General features: G+C 42.6%; 2 protein-coding genes across 3 annotated transcripts in view; both read right to left on the bottom strand.

Annotated features, from left to right (window-relative positions):
* Positions 1–13,292, bottom strand: part of BRWD1 (bromodomain and WD repeat domain containing 1) — a 63,246-nt gene extending 49,954 nt beyond the window's left edge. For both annotated transcript variants that reach the window (XM_049834934.1, XM_049834935.1), the window contains exons 1-11: positions 13,177–13,292; positions 12,937–12,995; positions 12,700–12,729; positions 12,450–12,509; positions 9,115–9,265; positions 7,726–7,824; positions 7,007–7,167; positions 6,390–6,611; positions 4,330–4,430; positions 2,756–2,826; positions 1,488–1,588 (exon numbers count right to left, since the gene is read on the bottom strand). In XM_049834934.1, coding sequence (XP_049690891.1) covers positions 1,488–1,588; positions 2,756–2,826; positions 4,330–4,430; positions 6,390–6,611; positions 7,007–7,167; positions 7,726–7,824; positions 9,115–9,265; positions 12,450–12,509; positions 12,700–12,729; positions 12,937–12,995; positions 13,177–13,237 — 1,116 coding nt within the window. In that variant the 5' untranslated portion in view covers positions 13,238–13,292. The remainder of the gene's footprint in view (positions 1–1,487; positions 1,589–2,755; positions 2,827–4,329; positions 4,431–6,389; positions 6,612–7,006; positions 7,168–7,725; positions 7,825–9,114; positions 9,266–12,449; positions 12,510–12,699; positions 12,730–12,936; positions 12,996–13,176) is intronic.
* A 5,452-nt stretch (positions 13,293–18,744) lies between these two features.
* HMGN1 (high mobility group nucleosome binding domain 1) lies at positions 18,745–26,402 on the bottom strand. The gene is made up of 6 exons (XM_049835038.1): positions 26,136–26,402; positions 25,614–25,646; positions 25,470–25,499; positions 25,310–25,360; positions 22,156–22,287; positions 18,745–19,637 (listed from the first exon to the last, which is right to left on the bottom strand). Exons 1-6 carry the CDS (start codon positions 26,148–26,150, stop codon positions 19,590–19,592), a joined length of 309 nt encoding a protein of 102 aa, XP_049690995.1. The 5' UTR covers positions 26,151–26,402; the 3' UTR covers positions 18,745–19,589.
* Positions 26,403–26,515: the final 113 nt, after the last annotated feature.

Below are 26,515 nucleotides of genomic sequence, written 5' to 3' on the forward strand. Positions count from 1 at the left end.
ATTAGTTATTAATTTTTATCACAATAAAAACTAGAGGAAAAGTAGATAGCACACTCAGATCAGTTTATCTTCAGAGCTGAAAGTCCTCTCTACGTACAAAATACATATTGATCAAGCCTTCACTATAACATAAATGGTTAAAGTCAGATTCAGTATTACAGAAAACATGTTAAGAGAAAACATAATGAAAATAAGTATTTTAAGAGCTGCTCTTGAAAGAGCTTTGAGGGTTCAACTAAATCTAAATTCTGTACAGCAAAACTACAGATTCTTTGTGCATCAAAATGAAAGTATTTTATCTATGAAGTTCTTTCCTAACAGGCATCAGTTATATCAAGAAAGCAAGTAAAGACAGACAGCACTGTTACATAAAGCACATGGGGAAACAATGCTAAACCAGCAAGCTTATTACTAAGGAAGTATAAAGTAGCTTGCATAGCCACTGAAGACATGAATAAAGGTCAAGATGAACAGAAGTAAAATTCTGGAAACTAAACCCCATTTAAAGATTTAACACAGAAGGTGTCAAATGCTAAATAACTTGAGTAACACAATCCACATTCTCAGCCTATCTACTTTCTGTATACAGCATAAAATATGTGGGTAGCTAGGCACACTTGCATCAGAGGGAAGCAACTGAGCAAACTACATGTTTTAAAATTAGAGAAATGTATGACTTCCACTTGAAAAGATAAAATTCTACATATCATCTAGAAACATTCCAGCCTTTAAAATGGTCAAGTCACATGGAGATGACTGGCTGAAATTCTGCCTAAGTTCTAAAAATATTCAATAAAAGAACACTGCTACAAACCCACTGTGCTGGTTTTGGCTGGTATAGAGTTAATTTTCTTCACAGTAGCTAGTATGGGGCTATGTTTTGGATTTGTGCTGAAAACAGTGTTGATAACACAGGGATTTTTTAGTTATTGCTGAGCAGTGCGTACCCAGAGTCAAGGCCTTTTCTGCTCCTCACACCATCCCACCAACAAGCAGGCTGGGGCGGGGGGGCAAAAAGTTGGGAGGGGACACAGCTGGGACAGCTGGCCCCAACTGACCCAAGGGATATTCCAGACCATATGATGTCACACTCAGCATATAAGGCTGGGAGAGGGAGAAGGAAGGTGGGTGACTTTCAGAGTGATGGTGTTTTGTCTCCCCAAGTAACCGTTACATGTGATGGAGCCCTGCCTTCCTGCAGAGAGCTGAACACCTGCCTGCCAATGGGAAGTAGTGAATGAATTCCTTGCTTTGCTTGCGTGTATGGCTTTTGGTTTACCTGTTACACTGTCTTTATCCCAACTCAGAAGTTTTCATTTTTACTCTGCTGATTCTCTCCCCCATCTCACTGAGTGGGGAGTGACTGAGAGGCTGTGTGGTGCTTAATTGCTGGCTGGGGTTAAACCATGACACCCGCTAACAACATTAACTAGCAACTTCAATACTGCTTGAAGTGACTAATTATTAGATTTAACAATCTTACTTACAGCATGACTTTCCAATTCTGCTATTTTCTCAGGTGTTTCAGAGCCAAAAAAATACATCCTGATGACATGGTCAGTGCTGCCAGTTGCTAAAAACATACCACCTGTAAAAATCAAGCAATAATTAAGCTAATATATAAGAAATTAAAACAGATCACCAACATTTCTCAGATGTCTTGTTTAAAAAAAACAAAAACAAAAAATCTGAGGACTGTCATATTTAATGCTCTTCCACTGACATACAGATGTGGAAGGAAATAACCATCTTGTCCCAACAAGCTCTCTCAGCCATAGTGAAAATAAATAGTCTTACTCAGCATTACAAAGATTTTAAAACATGTAAGTAGAGGAATGCTGGAACATCTAACACTACTGATTGCGCACAGAAGCCTTCAACTATGGGCAATATGGCTAGTCATCATCAGAATTATCTAGATAACACTTTCACTGTCGCGTATGTCTCGTATGTGGCATGCAAATTGCTTCAAAACTGGGTAGAAGCATAAGTAAACCAGTGTAAGTACAACAGTATTTAGCTGTGGTGGCAGCAATAGTAAGATCTGTCTCTGGGCACCTGTAAGTGCTGTCAAAAATACCCCGAACAAAGCAAGCCTCAAAAAAACCCAAACCCAGTCGAGGGCTATATCCTGACAACATTAACAAGCTACACTTTGATTTGTATTTTATTTCTGAAATTCTCAAATTTCTTCTAATGTTCATTGTCTGGTACCAGTAAGCCTTCCCACAAGTCACCCACATGATTAGAATGAAAGAAGATTACAACCCAGGAGTGAAGCACATTTATAGATACACTGGTGGATTCTTAAGAAAGAAGGGATCTTTATGACTATCCCTGCATACAACTGACACAGAATCAGGACCTCCTACTACTGGCAGTGACCACTTCCACTGCTGTTGACTGTGGTATCTTAGAGAACTGATTTTGCAAATCCCTGACATTATACTAAGGGATTAAACAAAAATAAAAATCCAGTAAAGATGGATAAAAAGTAAAGAAGCATCAGGTGACTTTTACTTATGTAAAATCACCAATCGCAAAAGGAAAATAGTATCACTTTGTTCAACTGCCTTTCACTGTTAGCTAAGGCAAGTCACATTATTTAATTATGTCATAGGCTAACATACAATTACTTACTACACAGCTGCTGGTTTTGTATATTTTAAAGGTGTTACAACCAGAGTATTATAATAACTACTTACGAGGAAAGAAGAGATATCACAATGCTAAACTCAATCTGTACATGACTTACCTACACTGAATGAAGAACAAAGCATCTGAACCCCTGGTCTAGGTTTCTCTGTGAATTTCACTGGCCGATTGCTTAAAAAGAAAAGACGCTTGAAACAGGACATGCCACACAAAACTTGGCTTTTATCAACATTTCAAAACATGAAGGTATGTTTCTTCAAACATCTACATAACAGGTACTTCTTAAATACATACAGTAACATCTGTAAATCTTCTGCAGGAGGATGAGCAATAAGATTTACTTTTCAAAATTACACACATATGCAAATTATATTTGAAGCCCACACAGCTTATGGCTTTTTCTGCAAGATGCTATTACCTAGCAAGGATAACATGACATGCCAAAGAATGTTTATTCTCTCTCATCCTTCAGTAAGTACAATTTACCCCCTCCATAACATACTCACAAAATACTGAACTCTTGCCCTCACATTACAAACCACCAACAGTATGTGAAGTAAGGCCCACCAAATACCATTACTGCAGAATGCTGTGCAAAATCATAAAGTTTTACATAAGTAAATAGAAGTTTTGCACACGGTGATATAAAAGACTGGTTTCCTGTTCTGCAAGTCATGTACACACTCTTCCAGCTGACATGCGATAATCTCACAGCAAGTAGCTACTAAGAACTACACCAATAAGAAATCCAGCAAACTGTGCCACTTACAAGCATTATAGGTTTCTACTCATTATTGTACTGCTTTTCTGTTTATCAAAGGAAATGTTGAGACCTTCAGTATATTTCTCATGTTTGTTTGATACACAATACAGAGACTCAAATCCCAAGAATGCTCCTGAGACCTACCAATGCTTAAACCAATTTAAGTCCATGCTTAAACTACTTTAAATGATGTTTATATCTCATACAGTCTTCTAAACTAGTTTTAGGAGAACAATTAATGATCCAGTTTAAACACTCTTCTCCTATAACTTACAGCCCTAAAAGATTCTTCAGATGAAACTATGCCTTTGATAGTTTTTGCTGCAATTCTACTACCTTAAAATCACAAGTGTGAACTAAAAACCAAAATAATCTTCCACTTTCTGAAGTACTGTGTTGTTTTTTTTAAATAGCTGCCATTATATGACACAATACTAGATACAGACTGCTCATCTCAGATCTCTTCTTTCCAGTAATAATTTTTTTTTGGTTAAATAAACAGCAATCACATATAGAACATTTAAACACTATCCTGAACATACTCTGCATGCAAGGTCTGCAAGAGACATCCCAAAACTACATGACTGTTGAAAACTCAACATAAACAAAAAGTTTTATTATACTGTTCCACCATATTCACATCTGCAGCAATTCTAGTTGTCCTACATTTGTAATTTTAGTGTAGTAAGAAGTTAATATATCTCCTAACTAATCTCCCACAACAAAGGAATAACATAAATTTGTAAAGGATATAGTTAGTGACGGTGCTTTAAAATAATTATGTAATAGATTATTTCCACAACATTTTTATCATCACAAAATATCAAATCTTTTTAGCTAGTTAAAAGTACTTCACTTATTTTAATTAAGCATAGTATGGCATAGAGTTAATCAGCAACTCATTTACATACTTGAATTTCATGGAATCTGTATCCCATTGCCAAAAGCAAACAGTTCCATCTGCACCAGTAGAGACCATGTATCGCATAGAGCCTTTCACCATTGGACTAAACTAAAGAGAATAAAGTAAAAACAGACACATACAAAGAGATATTTAGAAACTGTTTATGAACTTCTAAGAACGTTAATGTAAAACCTTGATTTACTTTGGATTTTTCAACTAAAACTGGTAAAGCAGTTCTCGATAACTGTCATTTTTAATGTTTACAAAATAGTGTCTCCTGTACATTAAAATAAGTTTGCGGTCTATTGTTTCAATTATTGCATTATATAAAACCAATTTATCCACTACTTTGTTTTTCAAGTCTTAACTAACCACAATCATTGACAAAATTTTTTTTTCAATGCATGAAGTAATGAGCAGAGCAGACTGGAAAAAAAAAGGAAGGATGTTTCACTAGACAGGCTTACTTTTTAAATTCTATAATTAAGCAGAGCATCAGTCATCAGATAATCTGAGTATGTGCAACCCAGCCACACATACGAATTTATAGGAAGTCCTCACACATACTTCTTTAAGATATGGATTTACCACTATGCACAGAGCTACCCTTCAGAACACATTACAGAACACAAGTTACACAAGTTGATTAAATTGTTCATTAATTACTACTACCACCGTTGGAAACAGCCATATAAATTGTATGTATTGCAATTATAGTATTAAGAATGCTTAAACAAAAAAAAATTCACCATACTACAATAAAAGAAACATCACAAGTACTTTGCCATTAAAAAAACAAAGAAACAACACAATTGCAATAAATGCCACAGAAATTCTGCAAATATGAAGATTACTCTCAGAGGCAGCACTTCTCAGAAAACTGCAAAATTATTTTTTGTACTGAACTTCACAAGCTGGCAGGTAGCCACTCTTCACCCCTCAACATAAGCCTGTTTGTCTCATTGGAAAACACAGCAAATCTGGATAATGAACTACTAGTTTATCTGTTAAATAAGCAATTAAAAAGGCCAAAACAAGACTGAATCCAAAGGACTACCAATAGCACAAAGTTATCACAATGCCTTCAAATTTAAATACACAACATATTGCACTGAACATCTTTTCACTTTTGAAGTAACTCATATTTTTGAGATTAAGACAGATAACTATATCACAGAAGTTGCAAGAATCCACATACTGGATCAGAACACTCGCCCACATAAACCAGCATATCACCAATAGGAGGACACAATATTTCCCAGAAATTCTCTTTGGTTCCAACAGCTCAAATATTACAGGTAGTGATCTTTAAGTGAAGAAGGATTTCTGTCATTATCTTCACTTAAATATTCAGGATTTTCAGGGAGGTAAGGAACTTTATTTTTTCCCTTTTCTTTTTTTTTAATAGCAGGTTTCTCCTGTGGTTTTGACTAGTTTTTGACATCGGTGTTTAAATGTTCAGATTTTAATATTCCCACAGGCAGTCACACATAATTTCAGTCATGTGAAAACCACAGTGATAGGCACAGTGGAAGTTATTTGCTGTTCACATGCCAGCCTTCGTGGCAAGCGGAACATCAGTTCCTTGCACTTCAACATGAAACAGTAAGATGTACACTTCGCAAGTAACCTAGTGACAGCAACCACAAAGTACTTTTCACCACAAACTGAAAATGAGGTATTAATATTCCTTCTCAAGAAGTTTTAACACAAATATAGAAGGCTCTAAAGGTGTAGAGCATTCATGTAACTATGTTTCTCAACTTCAATAAGAAACCAAGGAAACTGGTTATTTCTTACCAATATGATAGCTAGCTAATCTTAAGGTGTCGCAACAATCTAAATCCTACTACTAAAGCAGACTCTTAACTTTTCAAATTAGGTGAAAGAGCATTTTTTTTTTGCCAAATTACTTCTTGTTTTCTATTTGATTAAAATACCTTCAAACTTTCCATACCATGCTGTCAAATGAAACTTATCTCTGAGTTTCATGGACTGGCTGCTTCTTACAATCCATCTACATTATTTGGGCTTCAATATGTATAAACATTTAAAAAAAACCCATACCTGTAATGAGGTAATTGACCCTGTATGTCCATGGAGGACCGCAACTGGTGCACAAGTTCTCAGACACCACACTCTGATCATTTTATCACAGCTTCCAGCTGCAATCATAGTGTTTTCGTAATTGACAGCCATATCGGAAATCTCCGCTGAATGTCCTCGTAATGTGGCGAATAACCTGCCATTATGAGTTGACCAAATCTTTACCAAACAGTCATCTGAGCCCTAGAAAGAAATATTTATTACACTCAGCAAGGATTTTCAAAGACATTCAGAATAAGAGTTCTAAGTTTCCTTTAAAGAACCTAACTATGTTTTTCCACAGCTTGGTAAATAACACTTCAATTTAAAACTATGTATACTACTTAGGCTGAAAGAAATAAAGCTCCTACATCTATGTCAACACCTGACCAGATATTAAGTACAACAATTTCTTACATGCTTCCGGCCTTTAGTTACATCAAATTGTTCTACATAAGCATGGCAATGGAGCTAATCAGCTACATTTTAACACTACTGATACCACCTCCAGAGGTTTTAGCATAACACACATTTCAAAGTTCTTTTCCTTGCATCCATCTAGGACTATATTCAGATTTGGATCTATTTCATCAACTCACAGTAAATATTCTATGTCCAGTCCTATCGAATGCAACACAATATACAGAAGAAAGATGGCCAAGAATCCGTCTGTGCATCTTGATATGCTGATACATACTTCCTGGAAATGAAGTACTGAACTTTGCATATCCAGTTAATTGTTTTGCTCGATGTACTTCCACTAGAACACAAAGAAATCAAAGAATGAACATATTGATGTTTAAAACGTGTTTATTCTAAACCAGGATTTAACTTCCATTAATATACTACTTAAGGACTTCACAGAAGTGACTTTCAGATTGCATAAAGTCACTTTTTTTGTATTTGCTATTTTTTCCTATGTATAAAACCAAGACAGTATATTAAACTTGCTCTAATCAAAACTTCAGTCTCTAAATAAGTGCTAAATGTCATCTTTATCTTCCCATGGCTTTCTATACCTTAAATCATACAAGAGTCCCTCTATCCAAAGGAGAATGATATATATTTTCTGTAGGTTTATCTAATTAATACAGTGTCTTTATAAAAGAAAAAGATGTCATGTAGAGGCTACTGTCTCACTCATGCTGCAGGCAGACCTTTGTACCCAATACCTAACTCCAGTGGAGTCATATGAATTTCTTCACATAAGCCTCCAGATCCAGTTCTGAGGTGCAATTATTAGCATTGTAGCAAGGCCAGAATCAAGATACACATCATACGCTCACAGCAGCAGGGATGAGTGTTGAAAAGAGCTTACCAAGATTTGGTGGTGTGCCATAGTTCACAGGAATTTCAGGAGGTCTTCCTCTATGAAGAGCAGCAAATGCAGAGCCCTTCCAAACAGTGCTCCTGCAATCTTTAAAACCAATTGGTTGAAGTTCATCATAAGTACACATTAAAAATGCCAAGAGAACTGCAGTTCCAAAACATGGTAAAGAACGTACCTATAGGTGGTCTCAAACACCAAATTGAAACTAAAAAACTAGAAACACCAAATGCCTCAAAACTTTTCATGAACAGTGTAGCATCAGAGGAGAGAAAAATCCATTTAATATAGTAACAGAAGGAGGAAAAAAACCCGCAACACAACCAACCACCAAGCTTTGAAATTACTCCTAAATGGTGATGCCCCTGCAGTTTATATAACACAAAAGTAACTTTTCAACTGAATTTTCCTACTAGTTGTCAGTGTAAAAGATTTAAGATTTTTAACATTTTCATGAATACTTATTCATAAATTATAAATATTTATTGAATATTTATTAGTATGAAATTATTTAACTAGATGATCTCAAGAGGTCCTTTCCAACCTGACAATTCTGCAATTCTTAAAAAAAAAATCCCACACTGGCAGTTATTGTGACACACTCATGCTGAAGTAATTGCAATCGTGATTTTGAGGATAGAACAGTCACTGTCATTCAGTGCGCATCCTTTAAAGCAGTTAGGGCAGATAACTGAAAACACAACAGTATCCCATAAACCAGTCCCACTTCATAGCGTCTAGCTACCCAACAGAACTTCACACAAACACATAAACACCCCCCTCCCAGAAACATTCAAAGAGATAAGTCTAAAGCTAAAAACTACTCTATCAAATAAACTATGTGCTTATTATGCATTGCCAACCATTGCCTTTAAGGTACGGGCAGGGACTTTCTTCCTGCATACGTAGAGAATTCACAAGTACTAATTGTGATGCCATTTGCATTAACCAAGAAAACTTTGAGAAAACCGGTGTTACTGTCTCACATTTGCACTGAACAGAGTACAACAGCTATCGCATTCAAAATCAACATGGGCGAATATACTACTGGGAGTGTCAGGAGATGTTAGAGAAGTAGCACCTGTGTCCTGATGATTCACTATATTGCATTAACACCGAAAACTGGACATGTTCAGCAGCCTCAGCACTCAGAGTAACAATAAGTCTTGTGATGCAACTTAAAACCTTCCCTTCACAACAACCAATATACATTTATACCATTAATACAGAGATTGCTAGTGTTTTGGCTCATTAAACACAGTACAGAAGAAGCGGGGGCCAATTTTGGTGAAAGCTCACCGCTTTTAAGTATTCCAAAAGTCTTCACCATACACTTACAAAAATGTATCATAGTCATTTCAAATAATGAACAAACCATACCTTTTGCTGTACGTAACAATGACTGTCTCCCTGCACCAAGTAAGGAATTCACTCTCGAAATGCTGGGTGGTATCTCCTTATCCAGTATAGGGCCAATACGCTTGCAAATTTGTAACAAATGGTCTGGAGCCACATGTTTGTTGGACAGCACCTGACAGAAATTTAAGGTTTAAAAATATATATGGTACATCCAGAACAGACAAATCTAAAAGCATCAGTATCCACAGGTATATTAAACATTGTTTAAATATTTTTTAAGTTCAACTTACAAAACAAAATCAGTTCTGTTAAGCTCTGATCTCATAAATTCAGGAAGTACTCTCCAAGAATGGGAGAGCTGTAGTAAAAATGACTGCAGTAAAACTACTGCACATCGGTATTTTACTACTGAAAGCCTGCAATATTTACACTTGTGGCACCAGTTTGTGTGGCACCCTGCAATGAGTGTCTTTGCCCAATTCACCCAATTATTTTTCTTAAAAATAAATAAAATTCAAACCTTCATAACTCAAGATCAGAGAGAATTTTTTCATAATCAAACACAAAAATTTATGCAACTAGTACTTCAGTCGCACAGCACTTGTTCAGTAAACTGCAAACTAGTAGGTTTGAGTATAATCTCTCCGGAAATAGTTTCCTTGAAGAACCAGTACTACACAGCATAAGACTGCTCTTCCTCCCTAAACCAAAAGGATAGAAACAGTCATCCGTCCATTCAGGAAGGATCCCATACTATCTACACCTAACAGTCTAAAAAAATAAACCCCCACACACACTCAGATGTCTCGGTCAAGAACAGATGTGTGTGGTTTTTGATTATTTTTTCCCCTCTCTTCTTTCTAGCAGTTCAGTGAAAAAAATCCTTATCTAACTATAAAGTCAATCACAATAATGTAGAAGTTAAAGATGCAAAGTAGAGTTTACACAGACTCGAGTAAACCAGACCATAAGAATCATAAATTTCAACTATTGGGGAAGTCTGAATCAGCAGACACAAACAGCCCCATGCCTACTCCACTCTCTGATCTGGCCACGTAAAACCAGTTAGACCCAGAAGCCACACTGCTACTTCAGCAGCCAGACTATTCCCAGCCAATACACCCAGGAGAGGCAGAGGGCCACACCAACACAGGTATGTGGCCTCTTGCCCACGTAGCTCAGAACGCAGGCAGAACCAGCTCACGCTTATGATGCTATTCCCTTAGCCTACTGACTGAACGTACACGAGTGAAGTCCTGACAAGGCTGATCTCGTCATCAGAACAGTGGGAATAAAAATACCACATGCTGTCATGTAAGATCTATTCAACAAAAAGTTGCACGAATGCATACTGAGTATTGAGAACATATGATTTAAGCCACAACTTAATACTTGTTTTAATAATAAAAATCCAAGTAATGTATAAAGCTTGCGAGGGTATAGGTTGTGTTCCTGGGTGAGAGGGAGGCAGTAATATCAGTCAAATAGTTAACATTACCACACAGCCAAATAACATCCAAGCAAATTGGCTCATCAGATGCCTAAGGTTGATTATGAGAAATATATTTGGTAGTCCAAAGATTGCAAAAATGTACTTTTTCATAATTTCTTTATAAATTTTGCCTCTTGAATTGGTATAGAGCAGTACCAGCCACGACATTCAGGGCAGAAAGCTCAGCATACGTTACATCAAGCATTATAAACCATTTTGTTTGCATGCCATCATCAGCAAGTATATTCCTGATTCCAAATGCAATGCCCGATAGAAGCATGCATACGAAACCTTGCAGTTCTTTCCTTTTTAAGTAGTTTTACTCACATTTTGGAAGGAGCAGTTATTTTAAAGTCTTGCTCCAATTCCATCACGAACAAAGAGGAGAAGAAATAATTGCACCACATGATTGCGTTTGTCTGTGGTCTCTGCAAATTCAAAGTGAGACCAGTGGGACAACAAGAGGTTCCCAAAGTCCCTCAAAAGCAGAATCTAAAACCTTCAAAAGATTAATCTGTATATTCTGAAATACTATTATCCTCTGTAGAAGTTTCTTTTAAATTGTGTAGGAAAAAGAGGCAGAAGTAGCACATATTAAAGAATTAATCTGACAACCTTATATGCATAATAAACACAGTTAAAAAAACCCTGAAGTCAGAAGAATCCACACATGACATCTCCCAACACCACCACTTTTTGCCATAAGAACTGGGGTCAAAAAAAAAAAAAAGAAACCAACCAACCAACAAAAAAAACCCCAAACAATCCTTTTTAAACGTCAACGTTTGCTAAATTCAAGTCAGAGCTTGAAAGTATTCCTGTTTAGCAAGACTAGGCTTTTTAGTGACTTAAAGCATTAATTTAAAACCTCATTTGCTCACCTGACCACACTGACAAGTAGAAGAAATGGAATCCCATTTATCATTTTAAGCAGCACTTAAATAATTAAGAAAATGTTTTAAACAAGATTTCATTCCTTCTCTATGCAAATACACAAGAGGGACAAGGAGATTTAACTATAACAATACACAAACTGACCCATAAGGGAGAAATCAGTCAATTAACCTGGAATGCCTGAATCTTAGGGGGGGGGGCGGAAGTGAGAATAAACATCTGATTAAAGAAAACAAGATCAGCTACAATAAAGCAGGATAAAACCACGCTGGGCAGGCACCACCAGGCCATCATTTCACACGATTCAATTGCCAATTACACTTTGCCATTTAAGAAGCAGTAAAATAAAACACCAAGAGAAAGGCAGCTTTCCATTCTGAAAGAGATGTAAGTTAAAACATTTAGAGCAAACATCTGCCATAGAAGGCGTAAGTACATGCTGTTGAGAGATCACTCCTATCTTTCTAATATTTGGAAACAAAGCTATGACCAGTGAGTAGCCAGAGATAAAGCGCATACTCGTAGGCACCAGAACTGCCAACCCTTGATTTCTGAACAGCGATTTCATTTCCTAATCTGTTGAAGGGGACTGATGAAGGAAGCCAACCAGAAAATAAATATCATCAAATCAAAACGTGCTTAACAAACTTGCTCACAAAACTCTGAAATGAAACCTTGCTTCAGATTGGTTCTTCCCTGTATGTAGGCAGCGGCATGTACCAATGCACAACGCCAAGCTCCACCTCTGCTATGTAAACAATATCCTCAATTTAAAACACCACTTGTGTTTTTGTTAGTCTAATGTAAAGAAATTAAAGGCCCTTTCCAAAATAAGTCCAATGTCTTAATAGAGCCAGAATGAAACTGGAAGGTAAAGCTTTGGGCCTACTTTTAAAGGTAAAGGGTCTAACATCAAAGTTATCTTCCTAATTGAAAGTTTTTTTTATGGAGGAAAAAAAAAAAGTCTCACCAATTCTTCATAACTTCTATAATGCTCGTTTCCTTGCCAATCCAACCTTTTAGGAAGCAACTAAACGGAGGGGAAAAAAAAAAAAAAAGTGAGCGGTTAAAGGGGAAGGAGGGATAGATCACATCCAAAACAATGTGTGTCGAGGGGAAAAAGTTGAGACAGTAGAGTGGAAGAAACCTGAATGACTTGTAAAGTAAAGGAAACTTTTGACTACATCAAGAGAGATGATTTCATCAGAGCCCACACAGACCTGGTGCTGCTCCAGCTCCTGCACCAGCACCTGCAGAGAAAAGGGGAGAAAAAAAAATACCGAGTTAGGGATGAGCAAGCCTCCGGCTTCTCAAGCGGCCGCGGCAGGGCTCGGGAGGGGGAGGGGGACCGGGGGGACCGGCTGTTCACACCTCCCCTTCAATCCTCCTTGCGGCAGCCACGGCCGAGGGGTCTGAGCCTGTGCGCCCAGGTGAGTGTGGGGAGCCCCTCTACTCACCTTCAGCGCTCTCCTGCAGGGCCCGGTGGTCAGGAACCGGGCTATGAGGAAGTAGAGCTCTGCAAGAGACACGGGGAGAGACGGGGGATGAGGCCGGGGCGGGAGGGGGGGGGGGGGGGGGAGCCCCCGGGGTGACTGTAATTCATCATCACGGGCAGGAAGATGGCGGCAGGGAGCGGCGGCGGCACCGGCAGCGGCTCTCGCCCTGGCCCGCGGCCGCCCGCGCCCCGGCGGTTTTACCTGATTCAATGAGCGGCAGGGACACGCCGCCGGAGTTGGAAGAGGCCGGGGGCTCGGCCATGGCGGCCCCGGCCCGGCGGCTTGCCGCTCGCTCGCCTGCCTGCCTGCCCGCCCGCTCGCCCGCCCGCTCGCTCGGCACAATCGCTGCTGGCGGCGGCCGTTGCTGCCCGGGCAGGGATTAGGGCTCAGGCAGCGCCTGGCGCGGGCAGGGCCCGGCTCGGCATAGCCCTGTCAGCGCCGCCCCTCCCCCACCGCCAACCGCTCCCCCCCCCCCCTCCCCTCCCCTCCCTTCTCCTCCGCGCGCGGGCGCGAGCCGCCCCCGCCCCCCGCCGGACGCCGCGCTCGCGCTCCGGCTCCCCTCCCCCCTGCGCTGGCGCTAGCGCAGCCTCGGCGGCGGCGCCGCCGCCATCGCCGCCGCGCGACCGGCCACGGCGCCTCCGCCGCCACCTGCGCCGGGCACGCCCGGGGAAGGGCGGGGGGGAAAAAAGTAGTCCCCGGCCCGGCAGCGGTCGGGGAGCGGCGCGGGGGAGGGGAAGCGCCTGCGGCCGCCGAAAACGTGCGGGGAGGGCGGCGGGGCAGGCCGGCGGGGAGACGACGAGGAGGAGGAGGCGGCGGGGGAAGGCGGCCGGTGCGGGAACGAGAGGCCCGGGCGCGGAAGGATTGCGCGAGGAAGCCGGTCGGTGACGGCGCGCCGGTGGGCGGGGCCGCTCCGTGAGGTGGGGGGAGGCGTCACGGGGCGCGCTCGGGAGCGCGCGTTTGCCGTTGCCGGGGGCGGTGGGGGGACGGGAGCGCGCGGGCCCGTCGGGGGGCAGGCGCGAGGCCCGCAGCTGCCGCCGGTCGCGCCGGGGAAGCGGACTCGGCCCGCCCGACCCGGCCCGGCCCGGCCGACCAGACCCGGCCCTCCAGCCCGCCCGGGGGTCGACCGGCGGGGTCCAGCTGCGGCCCGCCGCAAGGCGCCGGCAGCCGGCTCCGGTCCGGCCGTTCCGCGGGGCCCAGACGTTCGCCTGGAAGGCGGTCGCCCGGCACGTCGCCTGGCCGGCCCTGGGCTCGGACAGCAGCAGGAGAGCGTTTCGGACCGCCGCATCACCACACAGGCGGGCTTTGCACGGGATCGATCGTCTTCTGGCTCCCGTTGGCCGCTGGAGGCGGCTCTGCCGGCTCCTCGGACCGATCGGTCGCCTCCTGCGCCGCCCAGGCTCCGCGGGGTGATGCTGGGGGGCACCCAGGCTGCCCCGAGCCTCGGTTCGGGGGGTGGTATTTGCACACACACACACACACACACCCCGCAGGAAGGCATCACTTCACGGGTGTCACCTTCCCAAGACCAGCAGCTTTGCCCCCACGCAAAGGGGGGCCGTGCCACAGCCACCCCACCCCGGCTTTGGGAGCCTGGTCAGGGGGGATTTTTTTTTCTTCTTTTCCTTCTTACAGTTGTTTCTCACCTCTGCCCAGCAGGAATTCTGATGGAGATGTAGCAATGGCTATACTCATGCTGTATTTCAAATCTGAGCTGTTCCTTTCCTTTTCTGTTCCCCATCTGTGGTGGCTTGTTAGGAGTCTTTAGAACCTTTGAAGTAAAGTATTTTTACATATCCCTGTAGAAATACGTGTGTACTTTATTGATCTCGCTACCTCAGATGTGCTTTCGGCTTTTGACAAAGAGCTTTTGTGCACCTGAGGCACAGGCCCAGCAGCAGGCAGTTTCCCCAGGCGCATCCTGCAAGGCAGACTGCTGCCTCTGCTTCCTGCTCTTCACCACCCCCTGCCTGGGCAGTGCTGCTGCATCGCAGTTCAGGTACAAGGGAAAAAAGAAAAAACAACAGGTATCCTGTCCATTGAAAATCTCTCTTTGAATGAGATCCATGATTTTCTGCTTCCTGTGTTGCTGGAAGCAGCCACATCATTCTTAAAGGACACCTGCATTCCTTTAGATTTCATGGCTAAACAAATCAGTCTTCATTAGCTAAACTTGGATGCGCTTCAGCGTCCTGGCTGTGTTCATGTTTTAAAGAGTTGTGATCTAGCTGACACTAGAAAACGAGTTCCAGAACAGTGCAGCGTGAACATGTATGAAACAGCACCCTCTTGACTAGAAAAACTAGTAACAGCATACAAATACGATTGAGTAACTCCAAAGAAACAAGTTTTGTTCTCTTCATGTTGTATTTTGAAATGGATGGTTCTCCGTTACGTATGTATTCCGTAGTGCTGTATGCAAACCTGCGTTAGCTGTCGCTCCATGCCGTAGTTGCACAGAGCAAATGTATCTGGTATTGTACAGGAAAGAATGCTTTTTCTGAAGCGTGCCCATGGAAACTCTTGTCACGTGAATTTAAATGCCTTCCACTCCAATCCTCCACTGGCAGAATTGACATCTAGTGCCAACATATACAGTTCCTCATTTTCCCAGTAGCCAAACTGGTGGTGTCACAGTGGTTACACGCTGGCATTCATGCTAGGTGGAGAAAGGCAACAGTATCTGTCTACTGTAGAATCAATCAAAATCCATAGTTGATTCACCTACGTATTTACTAAGCATACTTTACGTAATTAGGAAAGCCTCTGTCACTCTTTACCGCATCAAGTGGGCTGTGCTGCTTAAAAGAGGTCTAGAGCTCCTGTGCTCCCGATGCAACTACCTCTGTTCTTTCCTTCTTCCAGCATGAAAATTCCTCTCTCCTGCGAGACAGCAGCTGTCACCTGATTTACCCCTGCCAAGTCCTTTCACGTCCATAATAAAGTCAGAAATACCTTTTTGTCCCCAAGAGTAAGTATCAGGGAGCAGTTACAATAAATTATTGGATAATAGATGTTAGAAGATGATGGAAGTCAACAGGATCTCAGCATCAGAGACTCAAAACACATGAGAAGCAGGCATTCAGTAGGAGGATGTAAGAGAGGTTATTTCATTTATTAGTCATTTAACTGGTGTTTTTGACTTGCTACAAAACAGAAAGTAAAAGAATGTCATGTAGCTACGTCATGCTACTACTAAATTAAACCAACAAAGTGAGGTAACTGGAAGGGAGCTTGGGGGGGAAGGCAGGGGGGCTAGAAAAAGTGGCATAAATTTAGTTTTGGAGTACCCAAGAACTTGAAGCCAAAGCCACTGCCAAAGCCAGGTGCACTCTGCTAGGAACACAGCTCTGGTATCAGAAGCGTATCATGGTCCAGTGTCAGAGGACATCCTATATATAAGCTGAAGAAAAGCTAAACATTGCTTAAATATTGAAGAGGTAAAAATGCTAAAATGCTTTCTCAAATGAAAGCACTGTTTAAGAAAAGTTAGAGGTGAAACTAAATTGTTTTTTAGAAATAACTATGACAATTTGAAAAAGGTAATGAAAATGTACAGGAAGCAGATACTGTGCTTGCAGGTGTTACTTCAGAGCATAAACAAGTTCTCGGTCAAGGGGAAATAAAAAGAATCAAAGAAGGAACATTACTTTTTGATCTTGACTCCTCCCAAGACAAGGCTGACAGTTGTCCGACTGGCATCAAATAGACCAGTAAGATAAAACCATGCTACTACCTGCTGCGATTCAGCAAAATAATGTGAAATGGGGGAAAAAAAAAACCCACAACAACCTCCACTCTGTGGGAGAACTGAAGTAATGCTGTACTAGATGCAATGTTTTATTTTAAGGTTAAGTAATATATACTTAATATTTCCCCCATCTGATGAAAGGCTGTTCAATCTTCAGCAAGATTGATTTGTTTTTCTCAAATACAGCAAGGAAGAATTGGGACAGTTTTATACTACATCAGTGTGGTGGGTTGACCCTGGCTGGATGCCAGGAGCCCACCAAAGCCGCTCTATCGCTCCCCTCCTCAGCTGGACGGGGGAGAGAAAATACAACAAAAGGCTCGTGGGTAGAGGCAAGGGCAGGGACATCACACAGCAATTACTGTCACGGGCAAAACAGTCTCGACTCAGGGAAATTAATTTAATTTATTGCCAATCAAACCAAAGTAGGGCAATGAGAAATAAAACCAAATCTTAAAACACCTTCCTTCCCCCCACCCCTCCCTTCTTCCTGGGCTCAACTTCACTCCTGAATTCTCTACCTCCTCCCCGCAACTGGTGGAGGTGGGACAGGGAATGGGGATTGTCGTCAGTTCATCACATATTGTCTCTGCTGCTTCTTCCTCTTCACACTCTTCCCCTGCTCCAGTGTGGGGTCCCTCCCACAGGGGACAGTTCTCCACAAACTTCTCCAACCTGAGTCCTTCCCATGGGCTGCAGTTCTTCACGAACTGCTCCAGCATGGGTCCTTTCCAAAGGCTGCAGTCCTTCAGGCACAGACTGCTCCAGCGTGGGTCCCCTGCAGGGTCACAAGTCCTGCCAGAAAACCTGCTCCAGCGTGGGCTCCTCTCTCCACAGGGCCGCAGGTTCTGCCAGGAGCCTGCTCCAGCATGGGCTTCCCACAGGGTCACAGCCTCCTTCGGGCATCTACCTGCTCCAGTGTGGGTTCCTCCATGGGCTGCAGGTGGAGATCTGCTCCACCGTGGACCTCTCTGGGCTGCAGGGGGACAGCCTGCCCCACCGTGGTCTTTCCCATGGCCTGCAGGGGAATCTCTGCTCTGGCGCCTGGAGCACCTCCTCCCTCTCTTTCTTCACTGACCTAGGGGGGTCTGCAGATTTGTTTCTCTCACGTGTTCTCACTCCTCTCTCCTCCAGCTGCAGTTTGTGTTCCACAGCAATTTTTTTTCCCCTTCTTAAATATGTTATCACAGAGGCACTATCACTGTTGCTGATGGGCTCGGCCTTGGTGGGTCTGTCTTGGAACCAGCTGGCATTGGCTCTGTCGGACATCAGGGAAGCTTCTAGCAGCTTCTCACAGAAGCCACTCCCATAGCCCCTCTGCTACCAAAATCCTGCCACACAAACCCACTGTAATGAATTAGCTCTCCGCACGTGTATGTTTTACTTGAAATGACGCTCTGTCAACCTGCAACCTTAAGTAGCAGGTACACTTGTTCACAGCACGTTTAGCTCACCTAACAGCTCATCAGCATCCAATGGGAAATTTTCTTGTGCTTCCCTCCCTGCTCCTGCCCAGGCTGTTCCACAGCTCATCCTCTATGGGTTCCATTACATAAACTCAGCTACCAGGGGAGGTTCACAGCCCAGGTTCATTTTTCCCCAGATATCTGAAGCGTTACTGATTTTAAGGCAGGATTTGGGGAAATTCCAATATGGTTCCAACACAACAGCAACACCATCTGATCAGTTAACATTCAAGAGGATTGCTTTGTGCACCTTCCTTAAAGCAGTTCTTCACACAGGAGTGCATATGCAAATTCTTAGATGCCAAACATGAAAACATCTGATGCTTACTTTTTTTTTTTTTTAAGGCAACAGAAGCAGCACTAGGCTATCAGCTTTCAAACTACAAGTCCAGATTAAGACTGCAACTACAGTTTTCTGCTTGCTTCTCACTCCCTGCATCACCACCTATCTCTTGAAAAGTACATTTTTAACAATATTAAGAACATGGTTAAGAATCAAAAGGTACACCACTAAGGTTGAGAGTTGTCATAGTCAATGCAGGAGCTACAGAAATATCCTTTCATAATCAAGATTTATTTGGCTTTTGCTTGGTGATCACAGACACTATGAACAATTTTACAATTGTTTTTAGTCACATTGTTTTTTAAATCTAAAAACTATAATTCTGTTTTTTTTTCTAAGACTATTTCAAATATTTTCCGTTTGATCTTTGTAGACAAGCTGTCCTTTAAAACTGGATATGAAGTTCCAGTATCTCAAATACTGACATAACAAGTTATGTCTGCCAAGCAGAAACTTTTACTTAGTCAGTATATAAAGATAGAACAAAAGTTTCCAAGCTTTTGCATCACAGCTACAAAGTTGTTGGAAAAAATAAAGCTGCAGCTACCAAAAATAACTTTATCACAGATATACATCACTCAGCAAGAAATCCAACACTAGGGAGCAGTTTTATTAGATAAACAATTCTACTGATGGTACAACCATAGATAAAGATAAATAACTAAAATGTTAAAGACATTCTCAACATATCATTATGAATTCCAAAGTCTGATCTGTGTTATGCTTCATTTAATAGGATAGAAAAACTGTCCCTCAGTTTGTGGAACGTGAAGCCTAATCAAGGCTTCAAAGTCCTCTCCTTAACGTAACATGCCATTAATTTCTGGTTTCATAGAAAACAGACAACCAGTACATGATTTTACCACTTAAAAAAAGCATTTACACTTATCTAAATATGTAAAAAAATGGGTTGAGTTGGGATTCTCTCCTTTTTAAAAATGTGTTTTCTAGAACTACTAAAAAACTTGCATTTACAAAATAGTTGATAAAAATATTCCTCTGAATTGTACAAGAAGAAAGGTATAAGGACCACCAATTAAAGACTTGGTACCAGACGTTACTCAGACTTAGCTTCTTTCTCTACTGCTGCATCAGATGCTGGGGTCTGCGAAGAAGAAAGAAAACCAGAACACTTCAATGCAGAAAGTTTCTAAGTGACTCAGCCTCTTAGTTCATAGTATTTTTAACACACAAGTTAGCTAACTTGACATACAGAACAACCATGACTTGTTTCTACATACCGTGCTTTACAGTCTTAATAAACTGGTGTCATGATCCGCTTATTTCTCTTGGATAATGACCTACTAAAACCAAGCTGTCTTGAAAAGGCTTCTATCTCCTCAGATGCATCATGTATGAATTTCAGAATGTTACTATTGTTACTACTCAATACACACTGCAAAGGATTTCTTCTTTTTTTTTTAAAGAACAAAGCCCATTTCAATAATTACTGCCTTTATGACAAGAAAAGGAAGCTTTTTATAAGCTAAAACCCCTGCACATAGGGCGTTTAGAAAAGACATGACAGATACACTTCATGCTTTTAAATTTCAGTGCAGCACTGTTAACATATTCTCAAATCTTACCATGTTTTAAAGTAACTAAGACTTAGAAACACAATACTGCATTAAACATAATTTTGTAAAAAATACATTAAAGTGAAACTGAACTGTAGCAGCAGAGCTATACTGTTTTCAAGTCAAGTCTCTATATGCTATACCTCAACTTCAGAACAAGTTCATACAAACTTAATTGATTAAAATTACAACTCCATTTAGATCGGAAAACTCGCTGCATTTGCAATGTAGGTTACAAAAAGGAATGTAACATACGTATTAACATAAAAATTATACTTAATTATTCCAAAGCTTTGCAGCACCACCAGCAGAATAGATTGTTTACCCACATTAGTACCCAAAGAGGAACCAGTTCAGTCTTTACTGCCACCTGGGGGAAGCTTTTGAAGGATGAAGTACGGAAGCCATTTCCATTCACAGGCGTTAGTCTCTGTGAATGTCACCAGAAGTCATCACTGGCCTTTCATGGATTAACAATAGCATCGCTGACACTATTGTTCTGATTGAAAACAGTAACATCCAACAGGACAGACTACACCCCTGCCTCTTCTAGACATACGTATTATATTAAACCTGCAATTTTAGCTGGTGTGACCAACATGAGACCAGCATGAAGATGTGCCGCAGAAGTCATCATCCATTGTAAATTTACATCATCTCTGCACTAGTGTACTAAACAGACGCCAGTTGAGAAATATCGCCAAATTTAACATTCGAAGGTATTGCTGAAATACTACACACACAAATTAAAAGACCAAATTATGCACTAGTAGTACAGAGCCAGAGCTACACAGAAACGTAACTAAAGAATTCCTAGTTATAGCACAACTTTTTCACAAACATCACACTGTAAGTTTGCAAATGAAAAATTGCTACTGTAAAGTTGTCTTGTGCACTCAAGTACCATCCTGTACCTTCCTCACCCACCAAAACCCATTGTCTACCTAAAAACCAAATACTCTTTTCCTCTACTTGAGGATCTATCTGCACACTGATAGAACAGTGTGATATAATTCAGAGAGACATTTTTTTCTATCTTAAAAAAATTACTTCTCAATGCAACAACCAGACAGTAAGCATGAATCACAGATTTAAATTAAAAAAATCATCTGACTATCTGATCAGCAAACTTCACTGAACTAATTAAAATGAGTGAGGCATTCAATATTGCAGAAACCTGACACTAATTCTAGGCCTGTTGCCACATGAAAATTTGTGTTTTGTCCAGTTGTTAACAGCTGCCCTAGTAAGAGGCACTGCTTCTCCCTACAGATCTTGTCCTAAATTTGAAACTAAGTTATGTCCACATTCCAGAAAAAGAATACAGTGTGGAGGATGTTTTAAGTTAGATGATCGGGACTCCAAAAACTTCATCAACGCAGCCATTTTAGCACAATATTACAGCCAGGGCTGATTTGGCACATTCATTTCTTCAGCCACAAGTAGTTCTTGCACTTTCTCTCCCATCCCTGCACCAGCAGTGTCTGTATCTGTGTCCCTTCTATGAGCAGTGTCTGCATCTGTGACTCCCATAAATGTTACCTCAACTTTGGATTTTCAGTGAAAACTGTTTCCAGTCCCAGAGAATGAATATTGCATTTGTCAAAAAACTTTTGTAGCAAGAAGGAACCTTTCTTCCAGCAACAGCAAAGGCAGACTAAAACCAAACCAAACCCTCCAAAGACAGATACCCACCCGCCCACCCCACCCCACCGCTCCCCCCAGAGCAATATCCCCTCTGTACACCTGGTATGTATTATTTTGCCAGGACCTACCCACAGGGAAAACAGCCCCTCTCTGAAGGGACTTGGGTAAAATTCTCACCTTTTTCCTTAATTTCAGGGACTGTTATCACATCACTGCAACTCTTTTTGGGGCAACTATAATTTTCCAGGTATGTGTACTAATATTTCAATATCTTACATCTTTCTTTTAGCAGAAATAGATTCTATTGTAAGAACTGCATATGTTTCTCCTAGATGTTTGGATAAACCAGTACACTAAGTTATCCAGGTGCTTTGCACCGAAGAATACAGACAACTTTACCTCCTCACTTTTAGCTTCCCCATTTTCTGCAGGCAAGTTGTCCTTTGTCTGTTCTTGGTTTGTCTCTTCTGTCTGTTTTCCTTTAGGCCCTTTTTTCCCCTTTGATGGAGCTTTCTTGTCCTCAGATTTATCCTACAATGAAATAAATTTCCAGTAAGTAAGTTCCTATGACCTACTAGGTAAACCTCAAAAAAATAAAAACCACACAAAACCAAGATGGACTTGCTAAACAGTAAAAGCTGCTACCAACAACCAATGAGCTAATAGAAGTTTTCCAAACTATATATAGACAAACAATCACAGTTTCAGATAGTCAGTAAAATCACAGAATCAAACTGGGATGAGAAGATAACTAGATTCTAGTGGCTAGACAGAGCAATTTGTAATATATGATTTAACCTCGCGGTGCATTAAAAAAAATAGCAATGCAGTCCTTCCGCTTTCTAAAAAATACAAAACACTTCAAACACTATCTTTCCTCTTACATTGACAGGTGGGAATTTCAGCAACGTAACCGAGTATCATTTTCATTGCTCCTCTGATAGTATCTCAGTCACATCCTCTGTACCTACATGACTGTTGTTAAATGGGTAGGGAAAAGGTATTTGTTCAAGGGCTACTTTTCATATAAATATGTAATACAACCTCCCAGACACTCCTTACTGCAACCAGATGCTACAAAGCTTGCCTGTCCTCCGGCTAATCCCGCTACTTACAAAATATTTCTATCAATTCACAATTACATAAATGCACTGGTTTTGACACCATCTGTCAAACGTAATAATACTAACAAAAATTTTCAATAAATGACAAACTGTAACACTTTTTCTGGGCAGGTACAACATAAGTGGCAAGAGAACATAATGCATTTATACCTCTAAGCAGAAGATCGCTACACTGATCCACTCTAAAATGTGTCTAATCTCATTAAAAATGTTGCACGCATTTCATAAGTATGTTCTTCAAATTAGGTCCTAATTTGTTGTCTCTGACCTAAAATTCACTCCAAGAAATAAAGTTATCATTTTTGCATATTTTAAGTACTGTAGAAATGTGTATCTCAGATTACTATTAGAAACCATTTGGTCAGAAGCATTCCATATTATCTTCACTCCAAGCATTCTTCCTTACCAAAACGATGCAACTTCCTTACGTCACACATGCAACGTTTTAATAGCTACCTGAATACATTTCCTATTTTACATGAATGCTCATGTAAAATACCATCTTCATGAAAATATGGTTTTGTCAGCCAATTGCAACTATTGAGCAAAAGTGCTAAGTGTTTTACACCACTGGATACAAACATGCCGTAAGTTACATTACATACACAAGAGATGCAAGGTAGAAAAATCTAATGCTGAAGCATCTTATGTCACATAACTAACTCGTCAATGTCAGAAGACTTTAGAAATTCTTTGCTCTTGTTTTTAGAAAAAAAATGTGAAATCCTCAAGAGCTCAGAGAAAACAGTTGAAACACGCTAATGGAAAAAACCTCTTTTTAAAAAGTTATAAAGGCTGAACTCAGTATTACAAATTCATGTAATAGACAATTTCACAACACGTAGACTTCTGTGTTTTGACTGTCAAAATATGTTTTTCTTCATCAATATTTATTTTAAAAAAAACTGCCAAGTAACTCCATAATGAGCAAACTTCTCCCAACCAGAAAAAATACTGTCATGAAAGTCTTAAGAGTTACAAAGTTGATGCAGGGAAGCATCTTTTAATGTATCAAATACAGAAAAAGATAATAATTAAAAAAAAAAATAACAATCTAACATTTGACTGGTATGTAACAGTGAAGTATTTCTGCAACCCATTTAAAGAAAGTCCAGAAATAGCTAAAATGAGAGAATGCACTGAAGCTGGAGAAGTAAAATGCAAACAAATGAGATTTTTACATTAACAATGAGAAAGTTTCCAAATGTCACAAGATTTTAGTGACAGCATGAGTTTTAGAACAAAGAGGATCAAATGTAAAACAAGTTTTAGATGTATTTGAATTGCCAATGGTAATTAAAAAAAGAAGAAAAAAGATTGTTTACATATTCACATTACAGCAGCATTCCACGGGGGCCTCGTGCAAGGCGTTCTACTGAATATTCTAAGATGACAATTGTTTGCGATGTACTTGGTTTACATAAATATGTTCCCAGCTATGACCTGTGGAAATGTTTCTATCTGGAAGTAAAGTAGTTATAGGCAGCAAGTCAGTATCATGCGTATCAGTCAGCATCAACTAGCAACACTAAGAAGTAGATGCACCACAGAAAAACACTGGTCAAAAAGAGAATCAGAACTGAAGTAAAACTGGAAAGCTTCCCCAGCTTCTTTAGGACTTCAGCTTTGAGGATGGGAATGCACTGATATTCAAACCATTGGAATGAAGGTGCATTACTGATAAGAAACCGTTCAGTAGGATTAATAAAATGAAAACATCAATAAGTCTGCAAAGCAGAGTTTGATGTTAGTGTATTTGAAATGCTTTTAATCCATACATTAAAGAGAAAAATCTTATAATCACAAAAGAACACTTGAAAATATGTATACCAACAAGCCAACAGATACACAGCCTCTTATTTCTCCCAAGAAACAAAGAACTTTACACCTCAGCTACTAGCACTGTGAAGGCTACACTGAAAAATTGAAGGGTCATACCAAACCACGCTTACTTACGCACACAAAGACCTGAAACCTAGACTACATGCGTGGAAACTCAGATCATTTTCGGTGGCTACCTAAGAAATACAAATATTTTTTTCCTGTCCTAACAAGCTGCTTTAAATTGCGAGTGTATTTTACCCCCTTTTGTTACAGCAATGAAACACAATCCTAGGTACGGTTGCTTCAACATCCAAGCAGTTCTGCTTAGTACCAAACTGCCATCCAACACCTGTGAATCGGTGCCCACCTTTCTAGGCAATGCTCCGAGCGCTTCACGAGGACCTACTCAAACAGCGGCGGAAAGCACCTGCAGGTACCAGCAGGAGCACCTGAACACCATACGGCAGCTCGGTGAGCGTTCCCACAGGGAACACGCGAGGAGGAGCGAGACCGCTCACACACCACGCACCGACGACACGGGACGGGAGGACACCAGGCACGGGCACAGCGCACTCGACCCCCTTCCTCCTCCCGCAGACTCTCACCTTTGCCGCTAACTTCTTGGGTTTCGGCTCCGCTTTGGCAGGAGCAGGTTTCTGAGAGGAAAGAACAAGCAACGGAGAGATTCAGCCCTCGGTAATCCCCTTTTCGGTCCGGGAAGACACGCACCACCACCCCCAGCCGCCCTCCCGCTCCCCTACTCACAGCGGACAGCCGCGCCGATCGCCTCTTCGGCTGCAGGCAGGGAAGAGAGAGAGAAACGGCGTGAGTGAGTGAGCGAGCGAGCGAGCGGGCGGGCCGGCGGCGGGCCCCGCCTGGCCGCCCCCCCGCCCCGCCCCGGGCACCTACCTCCTCGGGGGCCTCCCCGTCCGCCACCGTCACCTGCCGACACAAACAGCGCGGGTCAGGCGGCGCAGGCGCCTCAGCGGAGACGACGACAACGACGACGGCGGCGGCGGCGGCGGCGGCGGGGCGGGCACGTGACGCCGCCGCTCGCTCGCCCGCCCCCCCGCCCGCCCCTTCCCGCCGGTCGCCGCCGCTGCTGCTTTCGGATTTCGAGTCCCGGAGAGCCGAGACGCCCGGCGAGCCCCCCGCCGAACCTTCCAGATACCGCCACCGCCGTCCCCGGCGGGGCCCCCGCCAGGGGCTACGCCGAGCCGGCCGGCACGGGGAAGGCGCCGGCCCCCGCTCACCACAGCGCTGGCGGCCGCTGCCCGCGGAGCGGCCGCTTCCCGCCCAGCCCCGTCCCCGCGCGGTCGGATCGCCCCCCCCCCCCCACCGCGCCCGTCCCCTGCGGCGGGAGCGCGGGGGCCCGCTCCGGACAGCCCGGTTCCCCGTCGGCGGCCTCCCGCTCGCTCCCGCCCGCTTCACCTTTCTCTTCGGCATGGCGAGGCTGCGCGGTGGCGGCGGCGGCTCCCGGCCGCGACCCCCGGAGCTGCGGCGGCGGCGACTCCCGCCTGGCTGCTGCGCGCGCTGGGTGCCTCACGGCGAGCCGCTGCGGCTGCCTGCGAGCCAGCCTCGCTGCGCAGGGAAACCGCCCCCCCCCCCCCCCGATCCATCCCAGCAGCGCCAGCGGCACCGCAACAGGATCCAGCCGGATTGGAGGGGTGGGGGGGGAGGCGGGGGAAGGTGGGAGGGGGCGACGACGGGGGGACGCTCCCCGCTCTCCGGCGGCCGCCGGCACCGCCCCACCCCCCCCCCTACCCCTGGCCGAGGTGCCTCAGCGGGGCGGGGCCGGCTGCCGCCAGCGG

Source organism: Accipiter gentilis, chromosome 32, assembly GCF_929443795.1.
Source record: "Accipiter gentilis chromosome 32, bAccGen1.1, whole genome shotgun sequence".
NCBI classification, from domain to species: Eukaryota; Metazoa; Chordata; class Aves; order Accipitriformes; family Accipitridae; genus Astur; species Astur gentilis.

Bases quoted from the DNA above. Each gene is read 5' to 3' on its own strand.
- HMGN1 (XM_049835038.1), bottom strand. The intron at 25,500-25,613 runs GTAGGTGCCCGG...CCCTGCCTGCAG, and splicing joins ACGGGGAGGCCCCCGAGGAG to CCGAAGAGGCGATCGGCGCG. The intron at 22,288-25,309 runs GTGAGAGTCTGC...ATTTCATTGTAG, and splicing joins CCAAGAAGTTAGCGGCAAAG to GATAAATCTGAGGACAAGAA.